Source organism: Crocuta crocuta, unplaced genomic scaffold, assembly GCF_008692635.1.
Source record: "Crocuta crocuta isolate KB4526 unplaced genomic scaffold, BGI_CrCroc_1.0 scaffold687, whole genome shotgun sequence".
NCBI lineage: Eukaryota > Metazoa > Chordata > Mammalia > Carnivora > Hyaenidae > Crocuta > Crocuta crocuta.
The window spans coordinates 4427761-4453119 of NW_027530182.1; the positions used below are offsets into that span (position 1 = coordinate 4427761).

Below are 25359 nucleotides of genomic sequence, written 5' to 3' on the forward strand. Positions count from 1 at the left end.
ATAGAAAAAACGAACTATTTTGCATGGAACCACAAAAGGCTATGAATGGCCAAAGAAATCCTGAGAAAGAACAAAGCTAAGGTATCACACTCCCAGATTTCAAACTATACTGCAAAGCTATGTAATCAAACAGTATGGCAATGGCATAAAAACAGACATATAGACCAATGGAATAGACTAGACAGCTCAGAAATAAATTTAAGCTTACATGGCCAACTAATTTTTGACAAGGGCCAGAAGTACACAATGGAGCAAGGACAGTTTCTTTAATAAATTGTGCTGGGAAAACTGGATATCCACATGCAAAAGAATGAAACTGGACCCCTTCCCTTACCCTATACACAAAAATCAACTCAAAATTGATTAATGACTTGAATCTAAGACCAGAAACCATAAAAATCCCAGAAGAAAACATAGGGAAATGGTTCCTTGGCACTGGTCTTAAAAACAGTTTTTTTGGATAGGACATCAAAAGAATAAGCAAGAAAATAAAAAACAAACAAGTGGGACTACATCAAACTAAACAGCTTCTTCATGGCAACAGAACAAAAAGGTAACCTATGGAATGGGGAAAAATATTTGCAAATCATTTATCTAATAAGAGATCAATAGCCAAGATGTATAAAGAACATCTACAATTCAATAGGGGGAAAATCAGATTTAAAAATGGGCAGAGGACCTGAAAAGACATTTTTCCAAAGACATACAAATAACCAACAAGTACATGAAGAGGTGTTTAACATCACTAATCATCAGAAAAACGCTTATCAAAATCACAATGAGCTATCACCCCACACCTGTCAGAAAGGCTGTTATAAAAAAGACAAGAGATAAGTATCGGTTAGGATATGAGAAAAAGGGAAACGTTGTGCACTGTTGGCTGGAATATAAATTGTTTCAACCACTATGGAAAACAGTATGGAGGTTCCTCAAAAAAAGAATAAAAATAGAACTACCATGTGACTCAGTGATCCCACTTCTGGGTATATAGCAAAAGGAAATAAAATCACTATCTAGGAAAGATAATCTGCACCCTCCCACACACATTCATTGCAGTATTATTTATAATAGTCAAGACATGGAAACAACCTAAGTGCCCATTGATGGATGAAACAAATGTGACATATAATCTATATAAATATTATTAATCCATTTTTTAAAAGAAGGAAATCCTGCCATTTTGGACAACATGAATGGATCTTGAAGGCATTATGCTGAGTCAAATAAGTCAGACAGAGAAAGACAAATACTATATGATCTCCTTTATATGTGGACTTTAAAAAACTAAACTCATAGATACTGAGAATAGATTGATGGTTGCCAGAGGCAGGGGATGGGAAGTGGGGGAAATGGGTGAAGGTGGTCAAAAGGTACAAACTTTGAATTGTAAGATAAATAAGTTTGGGGGCTGTAATGTACAGCATGATAACTACAGTTAGCAGTACTGTATGTATATTTTAAATTTTCCAAGAGTGCAGATCTTAAAAGTGCTCATGGCCAAAGAGAGGAAAATTGTTAACTACCTGAGGTGGTGGATGTTAACTAAATTTACTGTGGTAATCGTCTGGTGATATATACATATATCAAATTTTGTATGCCTAAAACTAATAAGTGTTATACGTCAAGTATATGTCAATAAAACTAGCAGAAAATACCATCACCACAATCCAACATAAATACTATTACCATTTAAATAAATTGAATGCTAAAAATTAAAAAAATTCAACTTCTCCAAGGGACAGCAGGAATTGTTATTGATGTATTTTAGCTAAAGTCTATGTTAATATTTGCTTGTAGAATATGGTGTCAGAGAATATTCTTGATGGCTCATAAAACTGAAAGTGTGTTAAGTTCTAAACATAAGATCAAAATCAAAATTTTAAATTAAAAAATGAAATGGTTTGTATATACAATGAAATATTATTCAGCCTTTTGAAAGGAGATCCTTTCATTTCCAACAACATGGATGAAACTGGATGACATTATGCTGAGTGAAATAAGCTAGAAGCAGAAAAAAATTTCCATGATCTCGATTATGCAGAATCTTAAAAAGTCAAATACGTGGTAGCAGAGAGTAAAACGGTGGATAGCAGGTACAAGGAGGTGGAGGAACCGGGGAGATACTGGTCATAGGGTACAAAGTTGCAGTTTCGCACGATGAGTAAGTGTAGATCTCTAACCTACCACATGATGACTATAATACTATGGTTAGCAGTTAATACTATATTGAACACTGAAAATTTGCTGAGAGTAAATATCAGGTGCTCTCACTACATAGAAAGAAATAATTTTGAGATATGTTAGTTTGACTGCAGTAACAATTTCATTGTATCAAAGCATACTGTACACCTTAAATATGTACAATTGGGGGCACCTGGGTGGCTCAGTCTGCTAAGCGACCCTCTTATTGGCTCAAGTGATGATCTCATGATTGGTTGGGTTCAAGCCCCCCCCCATCGGACCCTGCGCAGGTAGTGTGGAGCCTGCTTGGGATTCTCTCTCCTCTCTTTGCTCCTTCCCTGCTTATGCTCTCTCTCGAAATAAATAAACTGAAACTTTTTAAAAAAAGAAAATACTTTTAAAAATATGTACAATTGGGGCGACTGGGTGGCTTAGTCGGTTAAGCGTCCGACTTTCGCTCAGGTCATGATCTCGCGATTCGGGTTCGAGCCCCGCGTCGGGCTCTGTGCTGACTGCCAGCTCAGAGCCTGGAGCCTGTTTCAGTCTGTGACTCCCTCTCTCTCTGACCCTCCCCTGCTCACACTGTCTCTCTCTCTCTCCTAGAAATAAATAAAACATAAAAAAATTTTTAAAAAAAATATGTACAATTTATATTTCAAAAATAGGTAAATTGCATTGCATCATTCAATAGATGTGTAAGTTGTTAAAATTACTTAACCCCTCTAAGCTTCCATTTACTCGAAAATATTTATTTTCGTTTATTCATACGGTCATTGTGACGATCAAGCTACTGTACGGGTTCTATATCGTAATGCCCTCGAGTTTTTGAATTCTGATTATAAATGCTTAAGTCTGAAGTTAACAGCAAAGCAGCTATGAGAAAGGAACTTGCTTCCAAGTGGAAAAAGCACTAAGCGGGACTCAGTACATCTCCCAATAAGGATTTACTACCATCTCACTGTGTAGCACTGTGAGTCACTTAACTTCAGTCACTTAACTTCTCCAAGTCTCACTTTCCGCATCTGTACGGTTCACGTGCCTTGCCCTCGTACTCAGTAAACCAAGGAACCTGGGGAGGCCTCACTGGGTGAAGAGCCCGGCGGCGGTCCACTTCACCAGGCGGCGGCCCGGTCTAAGCCACGCCCCCCACCCAAGTACACCGCGGTCTGAACGCGAGCAGTGGCTGCTGGAGGTGAGGGGGGTGGTCGGCCACCAGATGGCAGCATCCTCCCCACCGACCACACGCGTACACCTTGCAACCCTAAATCCGGTTTAAAAAGGAAAACACGACACCGGAGTGCTGGGCTCCCCTTCCATTTTATCTTTTCGGGTGCAGCCTACTCGGTTTCACCAAAACGACAACTTCTCAAAGCGCGTCAGGCTGCGACTGCCGAGCGCAGGCGCTCTCGCGAGATCGCTGCCGGAAGTGGGCGGCAGCCAGGACGCCACAGCTCCGCTCTCCGGAAGGCGAGCTTTTCTCCGAAGCTTTGCAGCCGCAAAGTCCTGAGAGCTCACCTCCGCGGAAGAGCTCGCCCCGCCGCTGCCTTGCCACCGCAGATCCCTCGCTCTCTTCCTCCCCGGCTGCACAGCTGCGCGGCTCGGTCTGCGGAGACCCCGCCGGCCCCGGTCCCGCCCTCCCTCCGCGCTGCAGTTAGGCCGCGCCCTGAGGCCCAGTCCGCGGCGGCCCCGGCGGGTGATGCCAAATACAGCCATGAAGAAAAAGGTGCTGTTGATGGGGAAGAGCGGCTCGGGGAAGACCAGCATGCGCTCGATTATCTTTGCAAATTACATCGCCCGCGACACCCGGCGCCTGGGCGCCACCATCGATGTGGAGCACTCCCACGTCCGATTTCTGGGCAACCTGGTGCTCAACCTGTGGGACTGTGGCGGTCAGGACACCTTCATGGAAAATTACTTCACCAGCCAGCGCGACAACATCTTCCGTAATGTCGAGGTTTTGATTTATGTGTTTGACGTGGAGAGCCGCGAACTGGAAAAGGATATGCATTATTACCAGTCGTGCCTGGAGGCCATCCTCCAGAACTCTCCGGATGCCAAAATCTTCTGCCTGGTGCACAAAATGGATCTGGTTCAGGAGGATCAGCGCGACCTGATTTTCAAGGAGCGGGAGGAAGACCTGCGGCGTTTGTCTCGCCCCCTGGAATGCGCTTGTTTTCGAACCTCCATCTGGGACGAAACGCTCTACAAAGCCTGGTCCAGTATTGTGTACCAGCTCATTCCCAATGTCCAGCAGCTGGAGATGAACCTAAGGAATTTTGCTCAAATTATCGAGGCGGACGAAGTCCTGCTGTTCGAGAGAGCTACGTTCTTGGTCATTTCCCATTACCAATGCAAAGAGCAGCGTGACGTCCACCGGTTTGAGAAGATCAGCAACATCATTAAGCAGTTCAAGCTGAGCTGCAGTAAATTGGCCGCTTCCTTCCAGAGCATGGAGGTTCGGAATTCTAACTTCGCCGCTTTCATCGACATCTTCACGTCGAACACGTACGTGATGGTGGTTATGTCGGATCCGTCCATCCCTTCGGCGGCCACCCTGATCAACATTCGCAATGCCAGGAAACACTTTGAGAAGCTCGAGCGAGTGGATGGGCCCAAGCACAGCCTCCTTATGCGTTGAATATTGCCAAATGCTCTTTGAGAAAATGCTGAATTGCCTTCCCTGCCCCGTCCCCCGCATCCTTTTTTATTTTAAATATTAATAATGTCGTGTGCTTAAAAGTGGGCTTTGAAATGTGTGCTGCTTACTACTTCCATCTCTTTCTTTCCTACTCCCCCCATCCCCCGCCCCTGTCTTCAAACCTTGGACGCTATTTACTCAGCTCTCCAGTAGACCTTCAAGATGGCCTTTCTCAAAAGTTGGTATGGTGTAACACTAAAGTAGGTGGTGTGTGTGCGTGTGCGTGCGTGTGTGTGTTGATTACCTGGTTATAATAGATATACACATTAAAGCCTTTACAGTATCTTCCCTGTATTCCTTCCAAGATTGCAAAGATGGAATGTTACTATTTTATCAGCAAGGTATTAAAACGCATTTACAAATTCTTCTCGCTTCAATCATGAATAAACATTTGCTGTCAGCAAGTTAAAATACGGTCTTACTTGAAATAATTTGAAGGTAGTTAAAAGGTAATGTAAACCTAGATTCTAACTGTCCACAAGTATTGCTTAACTGGCAAATTTAAATTTGTGATTGAGCCCCTATCCCCTTACCGGTATTTCATACTAGCTGTAACCGCAATTAAGAGTAGGGGGTTCTGAGGCTACACCACCTGAGTTGAGTTCATATTCTCCTCCCTTCACTTGATCGCTATGTGAACTGGGCCAGGTACTTAATTTCTTTTCTCATTTGTCAAATGTGGGTAAGACTAGCACTACTTACAGCATTCTATGTTTAAAAATTTAACCTGGAAAGCTTTTAGAATGGTGCCCGACACTCACTACTATGGAAGTGTCAGCTGTCAATCCACCACCTGAGACATTCTCTCTTTAACCTGCTCCCAATTACCTACTCCCAAATTACTAGACTGAAGCCTAGCTAAATATTTGACCCCTTACGAAATGCCAGATATTCTTAAGTACTTGATGTGTATTTTCTTACTTAATCCACACAACCTGAGGTAAATTACTTTTAATCCCTTAATAGGTGAGAAAACAGTTATGACCTCATTAAGGTCAAACAGCTGAACCCAGGCGGTATTACAGACCTATCCCTCTCCTAACCATTACTCCCCACTACTTCTTCCATTGACAGCAAAATTCATCATAAAAATCCTAGATTTTCAGTTGTACGCTATTCCTCCATATAATTGCCCTAAATTTACAGATTACGTAAACTGCAGCCCAGGGAGTTAAGGGACTTCTAAGAATAGTGTTTCATTCACCCTGGGCAAAATCACTTCCCCATCTTTATCAGAAATTGGGTATTATTGCATCAGATTCTTAGGTCACCAGTTTTAGGGAAGGATTCCAGGTTCCTAATTTGGATTGGCAATGGGGCACAGTGAAATCAGAAAACACGTAAAGCATCCTCTCCCATACTCTTTTAATGAAATCTAAGTGTTTTAGAGCCAAGAGACCTCTCTGATCAACTCCTCTCACCTCTTATTTTACAAATGACGCATTACCTTGGTATACAGACATTAAGTGTAAATAACGGGTTTAGGATTTCCAACGCTTTATCAACTTATTTCAACACTACAGCAGCAGCTGTGAATGACAAAGTCCCTACCCATGAAGAATTAAGCTATTCAGGGGTGCCTGGGTGGCTCACTCCGTTAAGCGCCTAAGCGCCAACTTCCACTCAGGTCATGATCTGGCGGTTCTTGAGTTCAAGCCCCGTGTGGGGCTCTGTGCTGACAGCTCAGAGCCTAGAGCCTGGAGCCTGTTTTGGATTCTGTGTCCCACTCTCTTTGCCCCTCCCCTGTTCATGCTCTGGCTCTCTCTCCCACAAAAATAAAACAAACATCGGGGCGCCTGGGTGGCTCAGTCAGTTGAGCGTCTGACTTCAGCTCGTGCTCTCTGTCTCAAACTATAAAATTTTTTTAAAAAAATAAACATCAAAAAAAATTAAAAATAAAAGCTGTCCTTATGTGAGTTATTAAGCTCTTCTAATTATGGCCTTGGGCAGTAAGTATAAAGATTCCAAATTTTAAAAATTGTTAAGGATAAATTTCCTTTTTAAAATCATTTAAAAATACTTAGTAAATCTAATTAAAATGGCAGTAACAAAATACTTTTACCTGAATCACTTAACCTCTCAAATTTCTTTTGTTTGATCAAGTTACTGATAAACCTTTATTTGAAAGAATTTTTTAATGTTTATTTTTGAGAGAGAGAAAGAAAGGCAGAGCATGGGGGGGGGGTGCAGAGAGAGGGAGACACAGAATCTGAAACAGGCTTTCAGCACAAAGCCCAAAGCAGGGCTCAAACTCAGCAACCATGAGATCATGACTTGAGCGAAGTCACCCGGCACCCCTCTGATATACATTTTTATGTGATCATCTTAGGATTTGCGGGGCATGGTTCTTTGATATTATATAGGAAATTCCAGAGCCAGATGGAATAATATTGAAAATTCAAGACTATAGTAAGTAGAACATATTTACAAATAGTCTCATAGAGGACTCACAAATATTTTAAATTTAGCCTGTGGACTTGACTTTCACAGTGCATAAGGAGAAAGAGCAACTATTTATCTGCAACATAATGTGGAAGAATTTTACCTTTGCAAGTACTTTTACATTAAGGAAAATGTCCTTAAATATTTACTTAGTTTAATATACTAAGAGTAGGAAAAAAACATGGTTTCCTTTATTAAAGTCTCAAGAATTCCTGCTTTTTTTCCCTTTAGATAAAACTGACTTCATAGATGATGGTAAAGGATGTTCTCAAAATACTTGTTTCTTTTTTCATTAAAGTCCCCCAAAATGTCTTTTTTAGTCTCAAAACCTCTTATTCCATTTGACTGATAACATTTTCCATGTTAAACATTACATGCTTGTCCTCTTTAAACATTTAAAACAACTAGGACAAAATATTAGGACATTTTGTCATTCATTTCTAGTTTCAAGTTGACATAGAAGTCAATTCACCCACCTTTATCTTACAAATTAATAGTGAATAAAACAAGGTACATTCTGTATAACCTGTTTTGAATGTAATGAGAAAAAGTACATTTACAGCAGTAAAGTCTTTACCATTATTTTATTTTAATTACATAGGAGGCAAAGAAAACAATTCCAATACTTCAGTATTTGCTAAAGATGATCCATGGCCCTTCAGGATATGTATGCGTGGACACAGGACTCATACATCTACATAGGTATATATGTCTGTATGTACTGACTGAGATCACATACAACCATAAAATATTCTAAAAGCATTAAGTGAAAAACACTAAATGAATAAAAGATAAACCATAGATTTCAGAGAAGGGGTAGGCCCATGAATATGGAAGGGACAGATTAAGACTTCAAGGTGGAAGTGAGATTTGTTCTGAGCCCTAAAAGACAGCTGTAATTGTGAATTAAGGTTTCTAAAGGCCCACACTCACCATCTCATTTCAGAAGTAAAAAAATAGGAAACCATAGTGGAAGGGGGGATAAAGGAATCTACATAGGGAACCTTATATGCCTTCAAATTTGAACTCTATCCTGGAACTGGCAATAAACCATGAATGGAATTTTAAACTAAGTGATCAAAACAGTCCCTTAAGATCAAAAGGTAGCTACGCAGGCAAAACTGAATAAGGAAGAAGCTGAAGGCAGTAAGTCATACCCACAATGGTTTAGGAGAAAATAATAGATCTGAGATATTTCTGTTCATACTACTGGCATATAAAGGACAGGAAAGAATGCCAAAACTCCCAACCTACCACAGGTCTCACTTGGTAATGTGGTTGTTGTAAACCATACTGTCCAGAGACATTTTCTTTTGACTTCAGTAATTAAGGGCCTATGACCCTTAATGATGAACTTGAGCTTCCTTATCCATTAACTTCTAAAGCAGTACATATGTAATCACATACCTGCATTTTAAAAGTACCCCAAGGCTAATGTGACTCTATCCTCTAGCAGTGGTTCTCAGTCTTTTTATTGAGCCTAAGAATTACCAGGGAAGCATAATCAAAATGTAGATTCTTAAGCCCCATTTAAGATCTACAGAATCTCCAGTTTTTAGGTTCTCAGATGATTCCTTGAGTCCATCTTAGACAAATCATTTAAGCTCCCTACCTTCAGTATCTTTGTCCATAAAACAGGTATAATAATCTCTATCTTACAGTTAAGGGTTGTGACAGTTAAACAATATGTATTCATGTCTAGGAATGGCCCCAGCACCTTGTAAATGCTAACATGATACCCCTACCTCCTCCCTACCATGTTAATTTTGGGTTTACAGGTTAGTGCATTTTCTTAGGGCACCCTATAGAGAATAGTTTCCCAGTAGACCTACAGTCACCAATGGTTGTGTTAACAAATAAGAGAATATAACACCTTTGAAGCTGTTCTTCCTCTTTCTTTTCCACAGCAAATAAAGCAGTTATATACACTTTTCGTCTCTTTTCTCACAAAAAGACTGGCCTTCAAACTGAGATCAAACTCAGAGAAAGCCCACAGTGAAAGATGAACTTAAGCCCATGCACTTCCAGAACTCCCCCCTTCAACTTAATCTCCTCTCCTTTACAGTTTCTTGAGAAATGAACAAGGTTTTAATGCTTAAGAGTTGGGGCTAGACAGGGTAAGTGCTATCACCTTTCCAGTGCCTGCTCATTCCTCCTGGTCCACAGAGGGCGATGGCATGCATACACCTGGATGGCAGAGACAAGCCACTTTCCCAGCTGGGGAGCATGACAGAGTGAGGCAGGTTACTGAACCGGAGGCCTCACATGTGATTCCCCACTCAGTTCAGAAGATCAACAGGCCAACTCCCTTGGCCATATTGTTTATCCTGGCCTTTTAGTTACTTCTTGAAGGTCTTGTAGAATATTAAGGAAGAAAATAGGGTCAAACCTTGGCTTCACCAAAGACGTAACTATGTGACTAAGCAAGCACCCCGAATTCAGTTTTCTCAAGTTATTCTGAGGCTATTCATAGGCAGTGTGGAACTGATGGTTTTTGAGAAGAAAAGTAACACAATCGAAACTAGCTCCTTTCCCTAAAAACCAACCCCCCCCCCCACAAATAAACCAACAATAAACAGAGACTAATAAAGTTTTTTTAATTTACATCTTTTGTTAAAATATAAAACTAGGGCTAAATTCTCAAAGTCTAAATTAGACTAAATGTAAATCTGCTGCACAACCCATTGAATGGATTTATAGTTTTTGACAGTGTTCCTTAAAAATGTCTAGTCATCTTCCATCTTTTTCCTTTTATCTAAATTCATCCCGCCCCAGTCTTCACTTTTCATCACATACATTTCATTCCATCAAACATTTTCCAGGACCAACCTACTTAAATAATCATTAAGCCTGCTTAGAGCTTTCCCAAACTTAAATTTTCCTCACCTTGACTACACATCCCAAGGCACTACTTTAATCACTTTTTTTGGTTAGTACTATAATGTTCCATAAAGAAACAGTAGAAGTTCTATATTTCCCTAAAATGAAAGGTCAGTATATTCAATGGCTATTATGTTAACCACTTAATAAAAGTATATCAAAAACCACTCATGTTTACATTAATCAACTGAAATTATAACATAATAAATTAAACTACTTTGCTATTTACTTAACGCTTACAAGTTATTCAAAGAATCAAAATGCCTTCACATAACATGAGGTCTACCTCCCAAATACTTCACATTTAAACCTCATAGCCATACAAAGAGAATCCAGACATACTCTCTTTACCTAAAAACTGTTTGCTAAAAGGCATCATTTAGGATTTTTTTAGGCCTTGAAAAAAGAGTTACACTTCCAACGTGTATTTAAATTATAAATCAGTTTTTATCCTGTGACTGCTTGAAATGTTAAGTACATCATAGTTAAATTAACTGGAAACTCTGCTTCATCTTTTCAAGTCTGATGGAGATTTGTTTGCATCAAGGCTCTTATTCAAGACTTCTTCTTCTGCAAAATTAATTTTAAAAAGAGAAAAGGATAAGTAAACATTCATTACAAAGAAAAAAATTAAATAGGACAGATTCTAAGAAATGGCAAATTTGAGTCTTCTTAAGTAAAAAGTTCACGTCAATACTTACCTACAATAAAAATTAACAGTATTCTCACTGTGATACCTTTCCTCACAGAGTATCAATACATCCCTTAGAATACTTCTCAATATATGAGTGTTTAATTACCACTGGCAAACACAGTGATATATAATGAATCTGTATCACCAGATCTGCATTTGCTCTAAAATACTTTTAGAGCAGGGTTTTGTTTTTTTTTAATGTTTATGATGACAATTTTTTTTAAGTTTATTTATTCTGAGAGAGAGAGCAAGAGAACACACAGGAAGGAAAGGGGCAGAGAGGGAGGGAGAGAGAGAATATCACAAGTAGGCTCTGCCCAGTCAGCACAGAGCCCGACACAGAGTTCAAACAAAAAATGATGAAATCATGACCTGAGCCAAGATTAAGAGTCAGATATTTAACTGACTGAGCTACCCAGGCACCCCAATGATGACAATTTTCAAATATACAAAAGTAAAGAAAAATTTAATTGCCCAATATATCCATTATCCAGCTTCAATAATTATTAATATTGTTATGGGGTTGAATTGTGTCCCCCCAAAAATACGAAGTTCTAACCCCAGCACCTCAGAACATGGCCTTATTTGGAAAGAGGGCCATTAAAGGTATAATCAGTTAGGACGAGGTCATTCTGGAGTAGGGTGGGCCCTCAATCTCTATGACTCGTGTCCTTATAAAGAAGGCAAAGAGACACACAAGAGGAGAAAGCCATGTAAAGATGGAGACAGACATGAGAGCTGTGCTACCACAAGCCAAGGAGCTTCTGGGAGCTACCAGAAGCTGGGAGAGGCAAGAAGGCTCTTCCTCTAGAGGCTGGAGAAGCTGTGCCCACACCTTGATTCTGGATTCTAGCCTCCAGGACGTATTGTCTTCAGAGACAATACATTTCTGTCGTTTGAAGCCACCTAGTTTGTGGCAGCCCCAGGAAATTAATACACTAACCTATCCTATTTTGTCACCCACCCCCTCAAATTTATTTCAAAGCAATCACAGATATTATGATTACAAGAAGGCTATTTAACATAGTGTTACTCAACATTTCTAATTTTTTTAAATTTATTTAGGTAATCTCTGCACCCAACACGACCCCAAAATGAAGAGTCACATGCTCTTCCAGCTGAGCCAGCCAGGCACCCCCATTACTAAACATTTCTAGAACCATCTTCCATCAACCAAGATTTTGACGAGATTTATTTGTATTATAAAAGCAAGTGGTTTCCGGGTATTGGTTTCATTTTCCACCCCTGTCCCACACTAACTGTGAACTATATACACATCACTTGAGATTCAAAAAGAACTCACAGAAGTGATATGTTCACTCTTCTCATCCAAGTTGAGGGAACACCGAGCATATTTTGTCACATCCACAATAAAGGTCACATAGCACTCGCTGCATACTACTGTTAGAAGATGAGAAAAACAGAGGTGCCTGGGTGGCTCAGTTGGTTAAGCGACCAACTTCGGCTCAGGTCACGATCTCATGGTTCATGGGTTTGAGCCCCGTGTCGGGCTCTGTGCTGACAGCTAGCTCAGAGCCTGGTGCCTGCTTCGGATTCTGTGTCTTCCTCTCCCTGACCCTCCCCTGCTCACGCTCTTCTAATTGTTAAAAAAAAAAAAAATTTTTTTTAATTAAAAAAAAAAACATAGAAGTGGAGAAAAAACTTCAATAGGTCAATTGCACAGGTCTAGTTAAATCTTACCTTTTAAATTAGGTAGAAGTTCTCCAAAACTACAAGTTACTGTGGTTCTCAATCTTTGTTCCACTGGAGAAAACTTAATTAGTGGTGAAAGAGACCGTTTTCTTTCACCAAGGGACACGCGTAAAGATGGTTTTGTATAATCACTGTGCAAATTCCAACTGTCCAAAAAGTCAAGCATATCATTTGTTTGCATGTTTGTGGGAATAGGGCTCAATTCTGGTTTGTGTCTTTCAAGTGTTTCAGAATTCAAAAAGTCAGTTTCTTCTCTTTTCTTGGGCAGAGATTTTTTCAGAGCTTCGTACCGACGGCAAATAGCCTGTAAATTAAAGTCTGATTCTGGAGTAGTCGGTCTTTCTCCCACAACATCTTCAGGAAAAATGCCGCCGTGCATAGGACTATCTGGTTCCAGTTTAAAATTGGCCTCTGTACTACTAGAGCTATTAAGACTTAAGTGACCAACTTCTTCTGGAAGAGTTTCATGTAATATGCCAAAATCAATATCCTTTGAACTCCTGGAACTAATTCCACTTGATAGTTGAAAAGAGTCCCAGAACATACTTTTATGCATGGAAGGTTCTTTGTAAGAAGCTCTGGAGTGGTCTGCTATTTTAACATACTCCTCCTCACTGCTACCCATCACGACTCTCCTATTACCTGCAGCAGGGGACAATGTCTCTGTTTGGCTAGTTTCTAAAAGCCTGTTCTGTAACGCTGTGGACTCCAAACCTTGCTGGTACATTACTTTCTTATTTAACAAACCTGACTGATGTGCTGACAGTCCATCGATGTGACTGGTCACTGCACGTTTCTGAGGCACACACTTGAGGCAATCGGAACGAACTTTCTCTTCAGGCAAATGCCAATGGCTAGAATCGGATACGGTGGTTGCTGAGAGAAAGCTGGTCCTGCTCACTTCTCTTTGGTTATGCAACACAGGTGAGGATTCTGGCGATATTTCTCTATCTTCAGTATCCATCTGAATCAGTTCTGTACTTCTGTTACCTTCTATTTCAACAGCTTTTCTCCATGAGCTCCTAATTTCACTTACTAATTAAATGAAGGGGGGAAAAACACAATTACTAATATTCCCAAACAGAATATGTAATTAAAAATTTCATTTCTAGTGCTCAACATAAAGCTACTGACTCACTATATGTTCCACAGATATGCTCACTGGATGACCAGACTCCACAACAAACCAGAGACCAACAACATAAAAGAACTCCTTCTCCAACTGATCTCCCATAAATAACAAAGGCTGTCCCTGAAACATGCATATACTTGCACACAGCACATAGAAATTATATATATTAAAAAGATATTTTCTGGGATGCCTGGGTGGCTCAGTTGGTTAAGTGTCTGACTCTTGATTTCGGCTCAGGTCATGACCTCACAGCTCGCAAAGTTGGGCTCTGCACTGACAGAGTGGAGCCAGCTTGGGATTCTCTCTCTCCCTCTTTCTCTGTGCCCTTCTCCCTCTCATGCATGTGCATGCTCTCTCTCTCAAAATAAATGAACTTTAAAAAATAAATAAATAAAAAGATATTTTCTTGTCCATCTAAGCCAGGGTTCAGCAAACTTTTTCTGAAAACGGCAGATAGTAATATTTTAGCCTTTGTAGGCCACTGGTCTGTGACAAGGACTCAACTCTGCCACTATAACATGAAAGCAACCATAAACAATATGGTGACAAATCCGCAAGGCTGTGTTCAATATAACTTTACTTAAAAAAACACGCAGGGCAAGCTAGATTTGGGTCACAGGCTGTATTCTGCGCCCACTGATCTAGGCTGTGGCTGGGTTCAACCTCAACTGAACCAAGTTAACTTTGAATATGTCGTTTCTAGCAGCGAAATGGAAATTTTATTTAATTCAACTAGGATGATGCGCCTTCACATGGATGACAGTATCAGAATTTTGTCAACACAGATTATAGAAGAAAAAAGTACTGGGCAATCTAACTAGCTTGCAAGGGGTAGAAAAGATTTCTATACACACAAGTTTTGGCTGATGCTGCTGGCTGCTGACTGGAAGGACTCAGCCTATATACTCTATAAACGTTGATCGCAGGTCAGATGTGGAGGCACAGGATGTTTTAAAAATGCTCAACTAAAATATTTTCTAGGAAAGAGCCAAATAAAACAACAAAAGCAAAACTGTAGAGTATCAGAGCATAATACTACTACTTACATCAAAACAAATTAAGAATCACTGCCGCTAAACTGAAAGATACAAAAAAGCATTTTGTTTCTGTTTCTCCCTATCCCCTAGAAAAGAAATTTAAAGTGAGTTTCCCGAGGATATGTTAGACCATGGTTCTAACAGTAATGTCTGATAAGAAAACAAGTTATTACTAACTTACTCAAGTTTTCTGGAGTTCGGGGAATTTGGTTCCTTGTTAAGAATGGGTTAGAAACTAGAGTATCAATTAGTTCCTCTAATTTTAGTTCTTTTCCTTTAGAGGGTTCTGGTGAATCAGATAAAACTGCCCTTGCAACCTAAAACAGAAAAGGTAAAGCAAATATTACCATACTCCCTGGCAGAATACAACAAGAGCTCTGATAAGAACAAATCAGCACCTGATGGTCAGCAACCCCTACAAAAGCACTTGGGATGAAAAGCTGCTCAAAAACATAGCTCTCAGATACTCCATTTAGTCTGCCTAGGCACGGCCCTATAAGGTGAAACCAAACACAAAACTGTTTCCTCCCTTCTCATCTTAAATGGATATCCCATTATAAAGGAAAGAAAAAGTAAAAATCTTTATAATTGAGAAGATGTAGAGGTAATTCTAACTAAACAGTGACCTAAACTACTATCTGCCGCATCTTTGAACTTGACAGTTCTGTATTTGCTAAAATGACTAGTTTTAAAGCAAGCAGATTTTTCTTCATTGTAATCCATCTGCACAGTAACACTTCCACTAACAAAAAAATGCTCCTGGACAATATACTTCTCTGCCAGAAACTTCATTACCAGATATAAACTAGTAAACAAGGCAGAGGAATACATTCTGAAATACAGAAAAGTATACAGCATGAAAACGGCTCTAGGGGATTTACTACTAAGCACAGTTTTTGTCCTTCTACTTTCTAGATATTTCAAAAGTGATTAAATACATCATTGTTCATGACGTTGGCTTTTCCTGACAAGAGACGTTTCACTGGCAAGTGACTACATAATGCTACTATTGTTCAATAGTAATACTATACTACTTATTGAACAAAGTTTAAGCAAATGCTCAAGCCATTCTCTAATGTTGCTTTTATTACATTTTCCACATCCCTTAGCACTGTTTGAATTTAAGCAGCCAGAAAGTAATCAGCTACTTTATATTCCTGAGACTGAAAGAAAAATTTGGTTTAGTGCATACTGATTCAGGTATTGGAGTTCCGTCCTTTATCTCAATCTTTATACACTTAATTACTTCGTAAATATCTAGAAAGTAGAAGAACAAAAGCTATGCTTAGTGATATGATACTGCATAGTCTTCATTCTAATATTCAAAAAAAGAGGAAGCTTGGCTAAGCAACAGACGTTTAGATTATTTTAATAGAATATAACCATTGGGTGTAATTATCTAATAATTTACATAATGATTAATTCCAAAAATATCACACATATATTATTTTTATACTTTTAGAGATATTTATAGACTGGCACATGGGTTCTAAACCACGGACATAATCTTAACTACGTTTATATTATATCTACTTCTACTCTGAGGGAGAACCAAGTTGCTTTAACAATGATTTTCATTATCTATGCCCTCCTTTCCCAAATTAACCACAGTTAATCAATAATTAATTATAACCTCTTTTATAGTCTCAACACCAATGAGAAAATAATAGATATTTCAGTACACTTATTACAATCTTTTCCTAACCTCTTCTACCAAATGATCCTGCTCTTTTTGGAATGGATCACTATTTTTAGCTGGCAGAGACCCTGCAAATGCAGTATTCTCTGTATTTCTTGCAGTATTTGATGATGAAGAGTCTTCCATTTCAAATTTTGGTGATTCCTTAGAAGGTGTTTCATTTCCTTCTCTAGGAGTTATCTTCATGTCCTGAAGAAACAGACATGGAATTTGTTAAAACCTTAATAACTATGGCTGAGCTTCATTAGAGGTTCTTGAGTTATCGTGTTCAGTGGCACAATAAAAGATTTTTAATATTCTCATTTAGAAGCAACAGGAAATATGTAAATACAAATTGGGATATAAACAAAAATAATATTTTAATCACAAGTTAGTATAGAGAAAATTACTTAAAAATTGTTTTAAAATATACCTTTTCAAGCAATCTAACACTGTTTCTACCCGATGATGAAACTGGTTGCAACAGGAAAGAAGCAGGTCTAAAAGAAAAAAAAGATAACAAATTCAAGTTATACACAGGAAAGAATTCCACTCACTTGCTCTATCTGAATAATCTACAAAAATTGTCTGCCCCGTATCTGTCCGTTACGATTTCCCTCAATTCGTCCCGGTCATCAAAAGGCACTTTATTCTAGGGAGGTATGGTGACAATCAGAGCAGTACTTCAGCTCCATTTGTGTATCAGCCTCCCAAAAGGTGAACATTTTCCTTAAGCACTACGTATTTTAAATCAACATTTTTTACAACGTTGAATGACTTGATGAACACTCAAAAACTTGAGTACAAGGCAAAAACAAATTCAATTAACTAGAACCACATTATTACATTACCTTTAGGCTTCAAATCATAGAATTTCACTGTAACAGAGACATTAGGATTTTGATACTTTATGTCCAAAATCAATTTATCTTCTGCTGACTCTTGCTCTATAGCACATACGCTAAAGTCATAAGGTTAATCAGTTTGTTTGCTGGATTCTACACATAGCATTTCTTACCATCTTAGATTCTCTTGCCCCTTTGGATAAACATAAAACCATACACATCAATTACAAAATAAGTTATTAAATTTTTAAAGCCTGCAAAGCAATGATAACTTGATCTTGAAGTAACTTTCAAATTCAATCATGGGTATGCTTATTGGTCAAAGCTTTACCACTCTAAGTAATACAAAAGACAAGATGACCTGAGAGATCACTTTCAACAGCAAGCATGTCGGTGCTTTGCATTCTGTTCATAGAAAGAAGTACGAAATTAACAGCTTTAAGACATTGCATGGAGGGGGGCCTGGGTGGCTTAGTCGGTTAAGCGTCCGACTTTCGCTTAGGTCATGATCTCCCGGTTTGTGGGTTCGAGCCCCGCGTCGGGCTCTGTGCTGACTGCCAGCTCAGAGCCTGGAGCCTGTTTCAGAGTCTGTGACTCCCTCTCTCTCTGACTCTCCCCTGCTCACACTGTCTCTCTCTCTCTCTCCTAGAAATAAATAAAACATTAAAAAAAATAAAAAAAAAAAATTGCATGGAATAGCAAATATGTTTTTTTCAAACTTTTTCAAATATGTGCTTCTTAGAATTGTTATCTACCTTCTAAACATAATTCAAGATCACGGAAACTGTTTAAGGTTCAATTTGCCTCAACAGGATATAATTGAGATGTCAAAGGAAAAAACTAATCATCTACGATGATTTTATCTTAATTTTTCTAAAACCTTAACACTAAAATGATTAAAAAGCCCTCTGGGGGAGGGCCAGCAATCTAAGATGTCACTAATATGCCACCACGAGATTGTGAGCTGCTGGAGGACAAAGACTATGTCCTTCCAAAGGCTAGTCCCGCAAACTAGCACAGTACCTGGTACTTGGCAATACATGTTTGTAACTAATTGATGGAGTGAGTGAATCAGTGAACAAATGTCACCTGAGCAAGAGGCTCTATAGATTTATGCCACCAAGTTTTTTTATTTGGATCATTCCTACAGAGCCTCATTAAAAAACAAAACGGACACCTATTCTCCAGCTTTTTCTCTCTCATTTCTGAACTGGCAACACACTATCAGTCCTGCTAACATCTCAATCCAAGCCAACGTGAACGCAGCCCTGGCTCAGTCCTTACTCTATCCACCAGCCATGCCAAAACCAAAGCCCATAAAATCCTAGGACTGTAATGGATAAAGAGAGATGGTGCTGATCCCACTGCAGCATTCTATCCAAAACAAAGTAAGTAACAACATGCTTTTTTCCAGTAAAAAATTTTAAGGAAAATCTAAAAGTCAAAAAATAAATGAGAAGTGCGTGGGTGGCTCAGTCAGTTAAGTGTCCAACTTCAGCTTAGGTCATAATCTCGCATTTCATGAGTTCGAGGCCCACGTCAGGCTCTGTGCTGACAGCTCAGAGGCTGGAGCCTACTTCAGATTCTGTCTCCCTCTCTCTGCCTCTCCCCTGTTCACATTGTCTCTCTCTCTCTCTCTCAAAAATAAATAAACATTTAAAAACTTTAAAAATAAATGAAATGTTACAAAGCCTTTATAAGTGAAAAATGGTAATATAAAGTTAAATAAACATATATATACACTAAAAAAATGTACTTACATTATATCACGGTTTAGAAAAGTTTGATTAGAATTAAACTTATGTATGTTTGTAAATAAAGCCCAAAAACCAACTTGGGAAGAAAGTCTGACAAGTAATTTGTTAGAAATTTTAGCTAATTGGAGCACCTAACTCAGTTGGTTAAGCATCCAATTTCAGCTCAGGTCATGATCTCGCAGTTGTTGAGTTAGAGCCCAGCACTGGGCTCGCTGCTGTCAGCACAAAGCCTGTTTCTGATCCTGTTCCCCTCTCTCTGGCCCTCCCCCACTCACTCTCTCTCTCAAAAATAAACACTTAAAAAGAAATTTCATCTAATTATTTCTTTTTTTTTTTGCTGTGATAATATATCTACAATTAACAAAGAAATAAACAGAAATTATAAAAAGAGAAAGGTAATTAGAATTCAGTTTCTAAGACTAAAAATATTTAGTTGGCATTCAGGCAAGATCATACTGCCCACCATCTCTGAAATGCAATAAAGAAGAAACTCAAGAGGTTAAAGGTCTAGAAGTGCATCATCATACTAGAAATATCATGGAACCCTCCCTTCCAGAAACCACTTCAAAGAAAGGTAATCTCCACAGTTACAGCAAAGGCATCGCCAATCAATGAATTCTGGGTTTAAGTATGGTGAAGCCTCCATCAGCTCACTCTGATCAAAAACAGCCATGAGATTTATGAAGAACATTACTTATATTTTGGTACCTGTGGGTGACAACCATATGTGAAAGGGCTAGAATAACTTACATTCTTTCCACATTTTTTAATTGAATAGTTGTATTGATCATATCCACCTACGTATTTCCAAATTAACTACTTTGATACTGACATAAGATGCCTCTACAAATAACAGCTGAATTTCATGTAAATAAAGGGTATTATTGGCAGTGATTGGCTGGTTCAGTCCATACAGTGTGCAGCTCTTGATCTCAGGGTTATGAGTTCAAGCCCCATGTTGGGTATGAATATTACTTAGAAAAATAAAATTGTAAAAAGAGGGGGTATTATTTTCTTGAAGTATCTACCTACATTACATATTACTAATGAAACATTTTATTACAAAACACCTTTACAGTAAGGAATTCTGAGCAATACGCTTATTTCCACATGACTCAACTCTTCACCTTCTTCTGTTCTATCAGGCAGTAATCATCATTCATATCCTATTATACATTTATCTCCCATCACCAAAAGCCTTCCCTTATACCTCCCTGCAATATCCCAAACCTTCTATTAAAATTAAGTATCCCAAGGGGGGCCTTGGTGGCTCGGTCAGTTAAATGATCAACTTCAACTCAGGTCACAATCTCACGGTTCATGGGTTCAAGCCCCGCGCCAAGCTCTGTGTTGACAGCACAGAGCTAGAGCCTCTTTCAGATTCTGTGTCTCCCTCATTCTCTGCCCCTCCCCCACTCATGCTCTCCCTTTCAAAAATAAACAAACATTAAAAAAAATGTTTTTTTAACAATTAAAGGGGCACCCGGGTGGCTCAAATGGTTAAGCATCTGACTTCAGCTCAGGTCATGAATTCGGGATTTGTGAGTTCAAGCCCCATATAAGCTCTGTGTTGACAACTGAGAGCCTGGAGCCTGCTTCAGATTCTGTGTCTTCCCCTCTCTCTCTCTCTCTGCTCCTCCCGTGCTCGTGCTCGCTCTCTCTTTCAAAAATAAATATATGTTAAAAAAAAATTAAGTATCACAAGATGAGCTTGGGGAGCCTTGGTGGCTCAGTTGGTTGAGCGTCCAGCTCTTAATCTCAGCTCAGGTCATGATCCCAGGGTAGTGGGATTAAGCTCCACATTGGACTCTGCGCTGAGTGTGGAGCCTGATTAAGATTCTCTCCACCTCAGCCCCTCTCCCCTGCGTACTCTCTCTAAAATAAAAAAATAGGGGCGCCTGGGTGGCTTAGTCGGTTAAGCGTCCGACTTTCGCTTAGGTCATGATCTCACGGTTCGTGGGTTCGAGCCCTGCGTCGGGCTCTGTGCTGCCAGCTCAGAGCCTGGAGCCTGTTTCAGAGTCTGTGACTCCCTCTCTCTCTGACCCTCCCCTACGCATGCTGTCTCTCTCCTAGAAATAAATAAAACATTTAAAAAAAAAAAAGTAAAATAAATAAAATTTTAAGAGGCATGTGGAAGAGGGTAAATCTGGAAACCAAAGTGTATTTAGGGGTTCCTGGGTAGCTCAGGTGGTTAAGCATCTAACTCTTGATCTCAGTACAGGTCATGATCTCACAGTTTCATGGGGTCGAGCCCGATATCAGGCTCTGCACTGGGGATTCTCTCTCTCTTCCTCTCCACTATTTGCGCACTCTCTCTCTCTCAAAATAAATAAACATTTTTTTAAAAGTGTATTTAATACAATCTCTTTTCCTATACCAAGTGATTTGCGTCTAAACTAAATTCTTAGGAGCTAAGTGTTTGGCTCCTGTACAATTCTGATAGTGTATCTTAGTACAAAACTCTACCTCAAGAAAGAATGTTGAAGGATGAATAGGTGGTTCAATCAGTTGGGCATCCAACATCTGATTTTGGCTTAGGTCATGATTCATGGCCGTGGGATAGAGCCCCGCTACAGCATGCTTAGGATTCTCCCTGAGAGCATCTGGGTGGTTCAGCTCATTAAGCCTCTGTCTTCAGCTCAGGTCATGATCTCACAGCTCATGGGTTCGAGCCCTGCATCAGCCTCTGCACTGACAGCAGAGTCTGATTCATACCCTTTGTCTCTCTTTCTCTACCCCTCCCCAGCTTGTGCACGCATGCTCTCTCTCAAAAATAAAAATAAAACATTAATGGGGTGCCTGGGTGGCTTAATCAGCTAAGCATCCAGCTTCAGCTCGGGTCATGATCTCATGGTCTAGGAGTTCAAGTACCACTTCAGGCTCTGTGCTGACAGCTCAGAGCCTGGAGTCTGCTTCAGATTCTGTGTCTCCCTCTCTCCTGCTCATGCTCTCTCTCAAAAATAAATAAAAACATTAAAATTAAAAATAAAAGTAAAAATAAATAAATAAAACATTAAAAAAATTCCCCGTCTCTCTCCTCCTGCCCCTCTTCTGCTCATGAAGTGCAAATGCTGTCTCCTCCTCTCTCCAAAAAAATTAGAAAAAAAAAAAGAAAAAAAAAAAACTTTGAAGTTCAAGGAGTTCAATGGAGTTCATAAATAAAATCCTATCTATAAATCAATCTACTAATTCCATCAATCTTTAGCCCATTAAGGTCTCACAAAGTGACCATAATCATATCTTTTATTTGCTCTCTCAAGGAAAGAGAAACAGAAAACATAATTTAGATGGGGAAGCATCAACTATTCCCCTCTAGCATGCTTTAAGAACAGTTTGATAAGGAGTAAACTAGAGAAGCCCAATAACTTCACTATCTATCTGTGGATTTGTTTTGGGATGCGGAAGCACAGTGTTAGTTGACAGTTATGGGTTCATGAGGGAGTAGCTATCCTGCCTGCAACAAGGAACCCACAGTGGGGCAAACAGGAGCCTAGAGAGGGGAGGGGCCACAACTATCAACTCATAAAGGGCTTTATGGCTGCGGCCCTCTCCTGGTTTGGCTGGTGGACCCTTATGGCAGTTCTCAGCCCTGATCTGGCACTGCTCACAAAAGGCTGTTTTCTGCCAGCTTTTGGAATTAAGTTCTTAGAACACTGTTATTTTTTTCTAAACAATTACTTGATAACCTGTAAAAAAAATAGGTTGCACTATTTTTCTTTTCTTTTAATGTTTTTTTATTTCTGAGAGAGAGAGAGACAGCGTGAGCAGGGGAGGGTCAGAGAGAGAGGGAGACACAGAATCCAAAGCAGGCTCCAGGCCCTGAGCTGGCCGTCAGCACAGAGCCTGACATGGGGCTGGAACCCACGAACCGTGAGATCATGAGCTGAGCCAAAGGCGGATGCCCAACCAACTGAGCCACCCAGGCGCCCCTGCACTATTTTTCTTAAGGTACTCCAAGAATCAACATCATATCCAGATCTAAGAATAAAAATATAAATCTTCCACAAGAAATCCTGACCTCCTGTGAATCAGGCAATTACTGCAGAGGAAACTGCCAATAGCTCAATTTCACATATAAGTTCTGACTCCTTTATGGTGTTTCGGTTTATTAACTTATTAAGAGTATAGAGAATGAAGAAGACTTCAATTAACATATAAGTTTTGACTCTTGTTATGGTGCTTCAGCTATCAACTTGCTTAGAGTATACAGAATGAAGAGAGCTTCAATTCATTTAAAATTTTCTTTCAGAATTATCCTAAGTATTTTGTTTCCATAACTGTGCCTCAATTACATGGGGAAACTGGACTGAATGACTCTTATTTAGATCAAACGATAGTCAGAAAACAAAAAACTTTAATATAACAAACCTGTTCAGTATGTCTGTGTTTGACTGCTACTTAATAATGCTTGGTTTCAATTAAAAAATTAAATATATTCCCCAGGTAGACTACATACATTTAGAAATTTTTGCTTATATAATCTGGCATCTATTCTAAGAGCCAAAATGGGATAATAAAGAAAACAGACAATAAAAAAATTTAGACTACTCCCGAAGTATATCCTAATAAATGAAGGTTTAGTTTTTTTCAAATGTTAAATCTGAGGATTAAATTGAATCAGAAGTCTTCCCTTTTTGTTTTGTTTTGAGAGAGAGAAAGCAAAGGAGAGAAAGAATCTTTTTTTTTTTTTTTTTTTTTTTTTTTATTTTTTTTTTTTTTGTGNGGAGAGAGACCGAGACAGAGCACAAGTGGGGAAGGGCAGAGAAAGAGAGAGACACACAGAATTCAAAGCAGGTACCAGGCTCTGAGCTGTTAGTACAGAGCCCAACACAGGGCTTAATTCACAAACCTTGAGATCATGACCTGAGCCACAGTTGGACACTAAACCAACTGAGCCACCCAGGCGCCCCAGGAGAGACAGAATCATAAACAGGTTCCATGCTCAGTGGGGAGCCCAACACAGGGCTCAATCCCACCACCCTAAGGATCAAGACCTGGGTCAAAATCAAGAGTAGGATGTTCAATCAACTGAGCCAACCAGGCGCCCCTTCATTTTAAAGCATAGAACTCTTTTGATCAAATGGCATATAAACCCCCCAACATATAATACAGATAAAAGAACTATTTGCTCAGGCTGAAGTGGAAAAGGGTTAGACCAACGACAGATTAAATTAGATTCATCCACATCACCAGAGGGCGCTGTAGAACATAGTCTGAAAATTAGGAGACTAGATCATAAAACACCCTTAAACTCCTGGATTTGGATTTAGTCAACTGGCCATAAGTGGTTTCAAAGAAGCTCACAGTCACAAAACGGCAAAAATTCCCAAACTTGTAAAAATTATTTCCATACAGATACAGAAATGCTGATGCATAGGAGCACATGTACCCCAATGTTCATAGCAGCACTCTCCACAATAGCTAAAACATGGAAAGAGCCTAAGTGTCCATCAACAGATGAATGGATCAAGAAGATGTGGTTTATCTATACCATGGAATACTACATGGCAATGAGAAAGAATGAAATCTGGCCATGTGTAGCAACATGGATGGACCTTGAGGGTGTTATGCTGAGCGAAATAAGTCAGGCAGAGAAGGACAAATATCATATGTTTGCACGTATAGGAGGATTAGGAGGAACTTGACGGAGGAACAAGGGGGAGAAGAAGGGCGGAAATGGTGGGGGAAAGGGAGAGAGGCAAACCATGAGAGACTTTTGAATGCTGACAAAAACTGAGGACTGATGGATGTGGGGGGAGGGGGGGATGGGCATGGAGGAGGACACTTGTGGGGATGAGCACTGAGTGTTATGTGGAAACTAATTTGACAATAAACTATTAAAAAAAAAAATAAAAAAAATAAAAATAAAAAAAAAAATTATTTCCGTACATGTTTTTCTTCAAAAATTAGATAATCCCTTATGAATCCCAACATTTAGATAAACAAAAGAAGGAAAAAGAAAAATGTCTGTGTCAGAAATGTTTCAATCTTTCCTGAAAATATGGATCCACATGGAAAAATCCTCTCTGGTTAGGAGAAGAAAATTGTAGATGATCCCATAATACACAAGCTTAGAAATTAGATGAAGAAGATGAAAGTAAACTGATGAAGGAGGGAAAAAATCAGTATGAAAATCAAATTTGTTTTACCTGTTGGTTAGACCACATACAGTTCCTGGTATATCACCGGCTTTCCTGCAGTCATCTTCTTCATTATGTTGCTTAGGTATATCTAAAGGAACATAAAATTAGTCTTTAATTATGTTTGTATATTTTAATATTCAGGGATCTCTTGAAATTGTA

The 25359-nt window shown here is 39.3% G+C and overlaps 2 protein-coding genes and 1 non-coding gene across 4 annotated transcripts in view; 1 reads left to right on the top strand and 2 right to left on the bottom strand.

Moving 5' to 3' along the window:
* Positions 1 to 3605: 3605 nt before the first annotated feature.
* Positions 3606 to 5244, top strand: RRAGA (Ras related GTP binding A). Its single transcript, XM_077765070.1, has one exon. The coding sequence runs from the start codon at positions 3878 to 3880 to the stop codon at positions 4817 to 4819; it is 942 nt and encodes a 313-aa protein (XP_077621196.1). The 5' UTR covers positions 3606 to 3877; the 3' UTR covers positions 4820 to 5244.
* Positions 5245 to 7886: 2642 nt separating this feature from the next.
* HAUS6 (HAUS augmin like complex subunit 6) overlaps positions 7887 to 25359 on the bottom strand; it is a 44488-nt gene continuing 27015 nt past the window's right edge. For both annotated transcript variants that reach the window (XM_077765072.1, XM_077765071.1), the window contains 6 exons: positions 25207 to 25288; positions 16889 to 16955; positions 16483 to 16665; positions 14959 to 15094; positions 12597 to 13643; positions 7887 to 10771 (listed from right to left, as the gene is read on the bottom strand). In XM_077765072.1, coding sequence (XP_077621198.1) covers positions 10710 to 10771; positions 12597 to 13643; positions 14959 to 15094; positions 16483 to 16665; positions 16889 to 16955; positions 25207 to 25288 — 1577 coding nt within the window. In that variant the 3' untranslated portion in view covers positions 7887 to 10709. The remainder of the gene's footprint in view (positions 10772 to 12596; positions 13644 to 14958; positions 15095 to 16482; positions 16666 to 16888; positions 16956 to 25206; positions 25289 to 25359) is intronic.
* Positions 17038 to 17168, bottom strand: LOC144232282 (small Cajal body-specific RNA 8). The gene has a single exon (XR_013335351.1).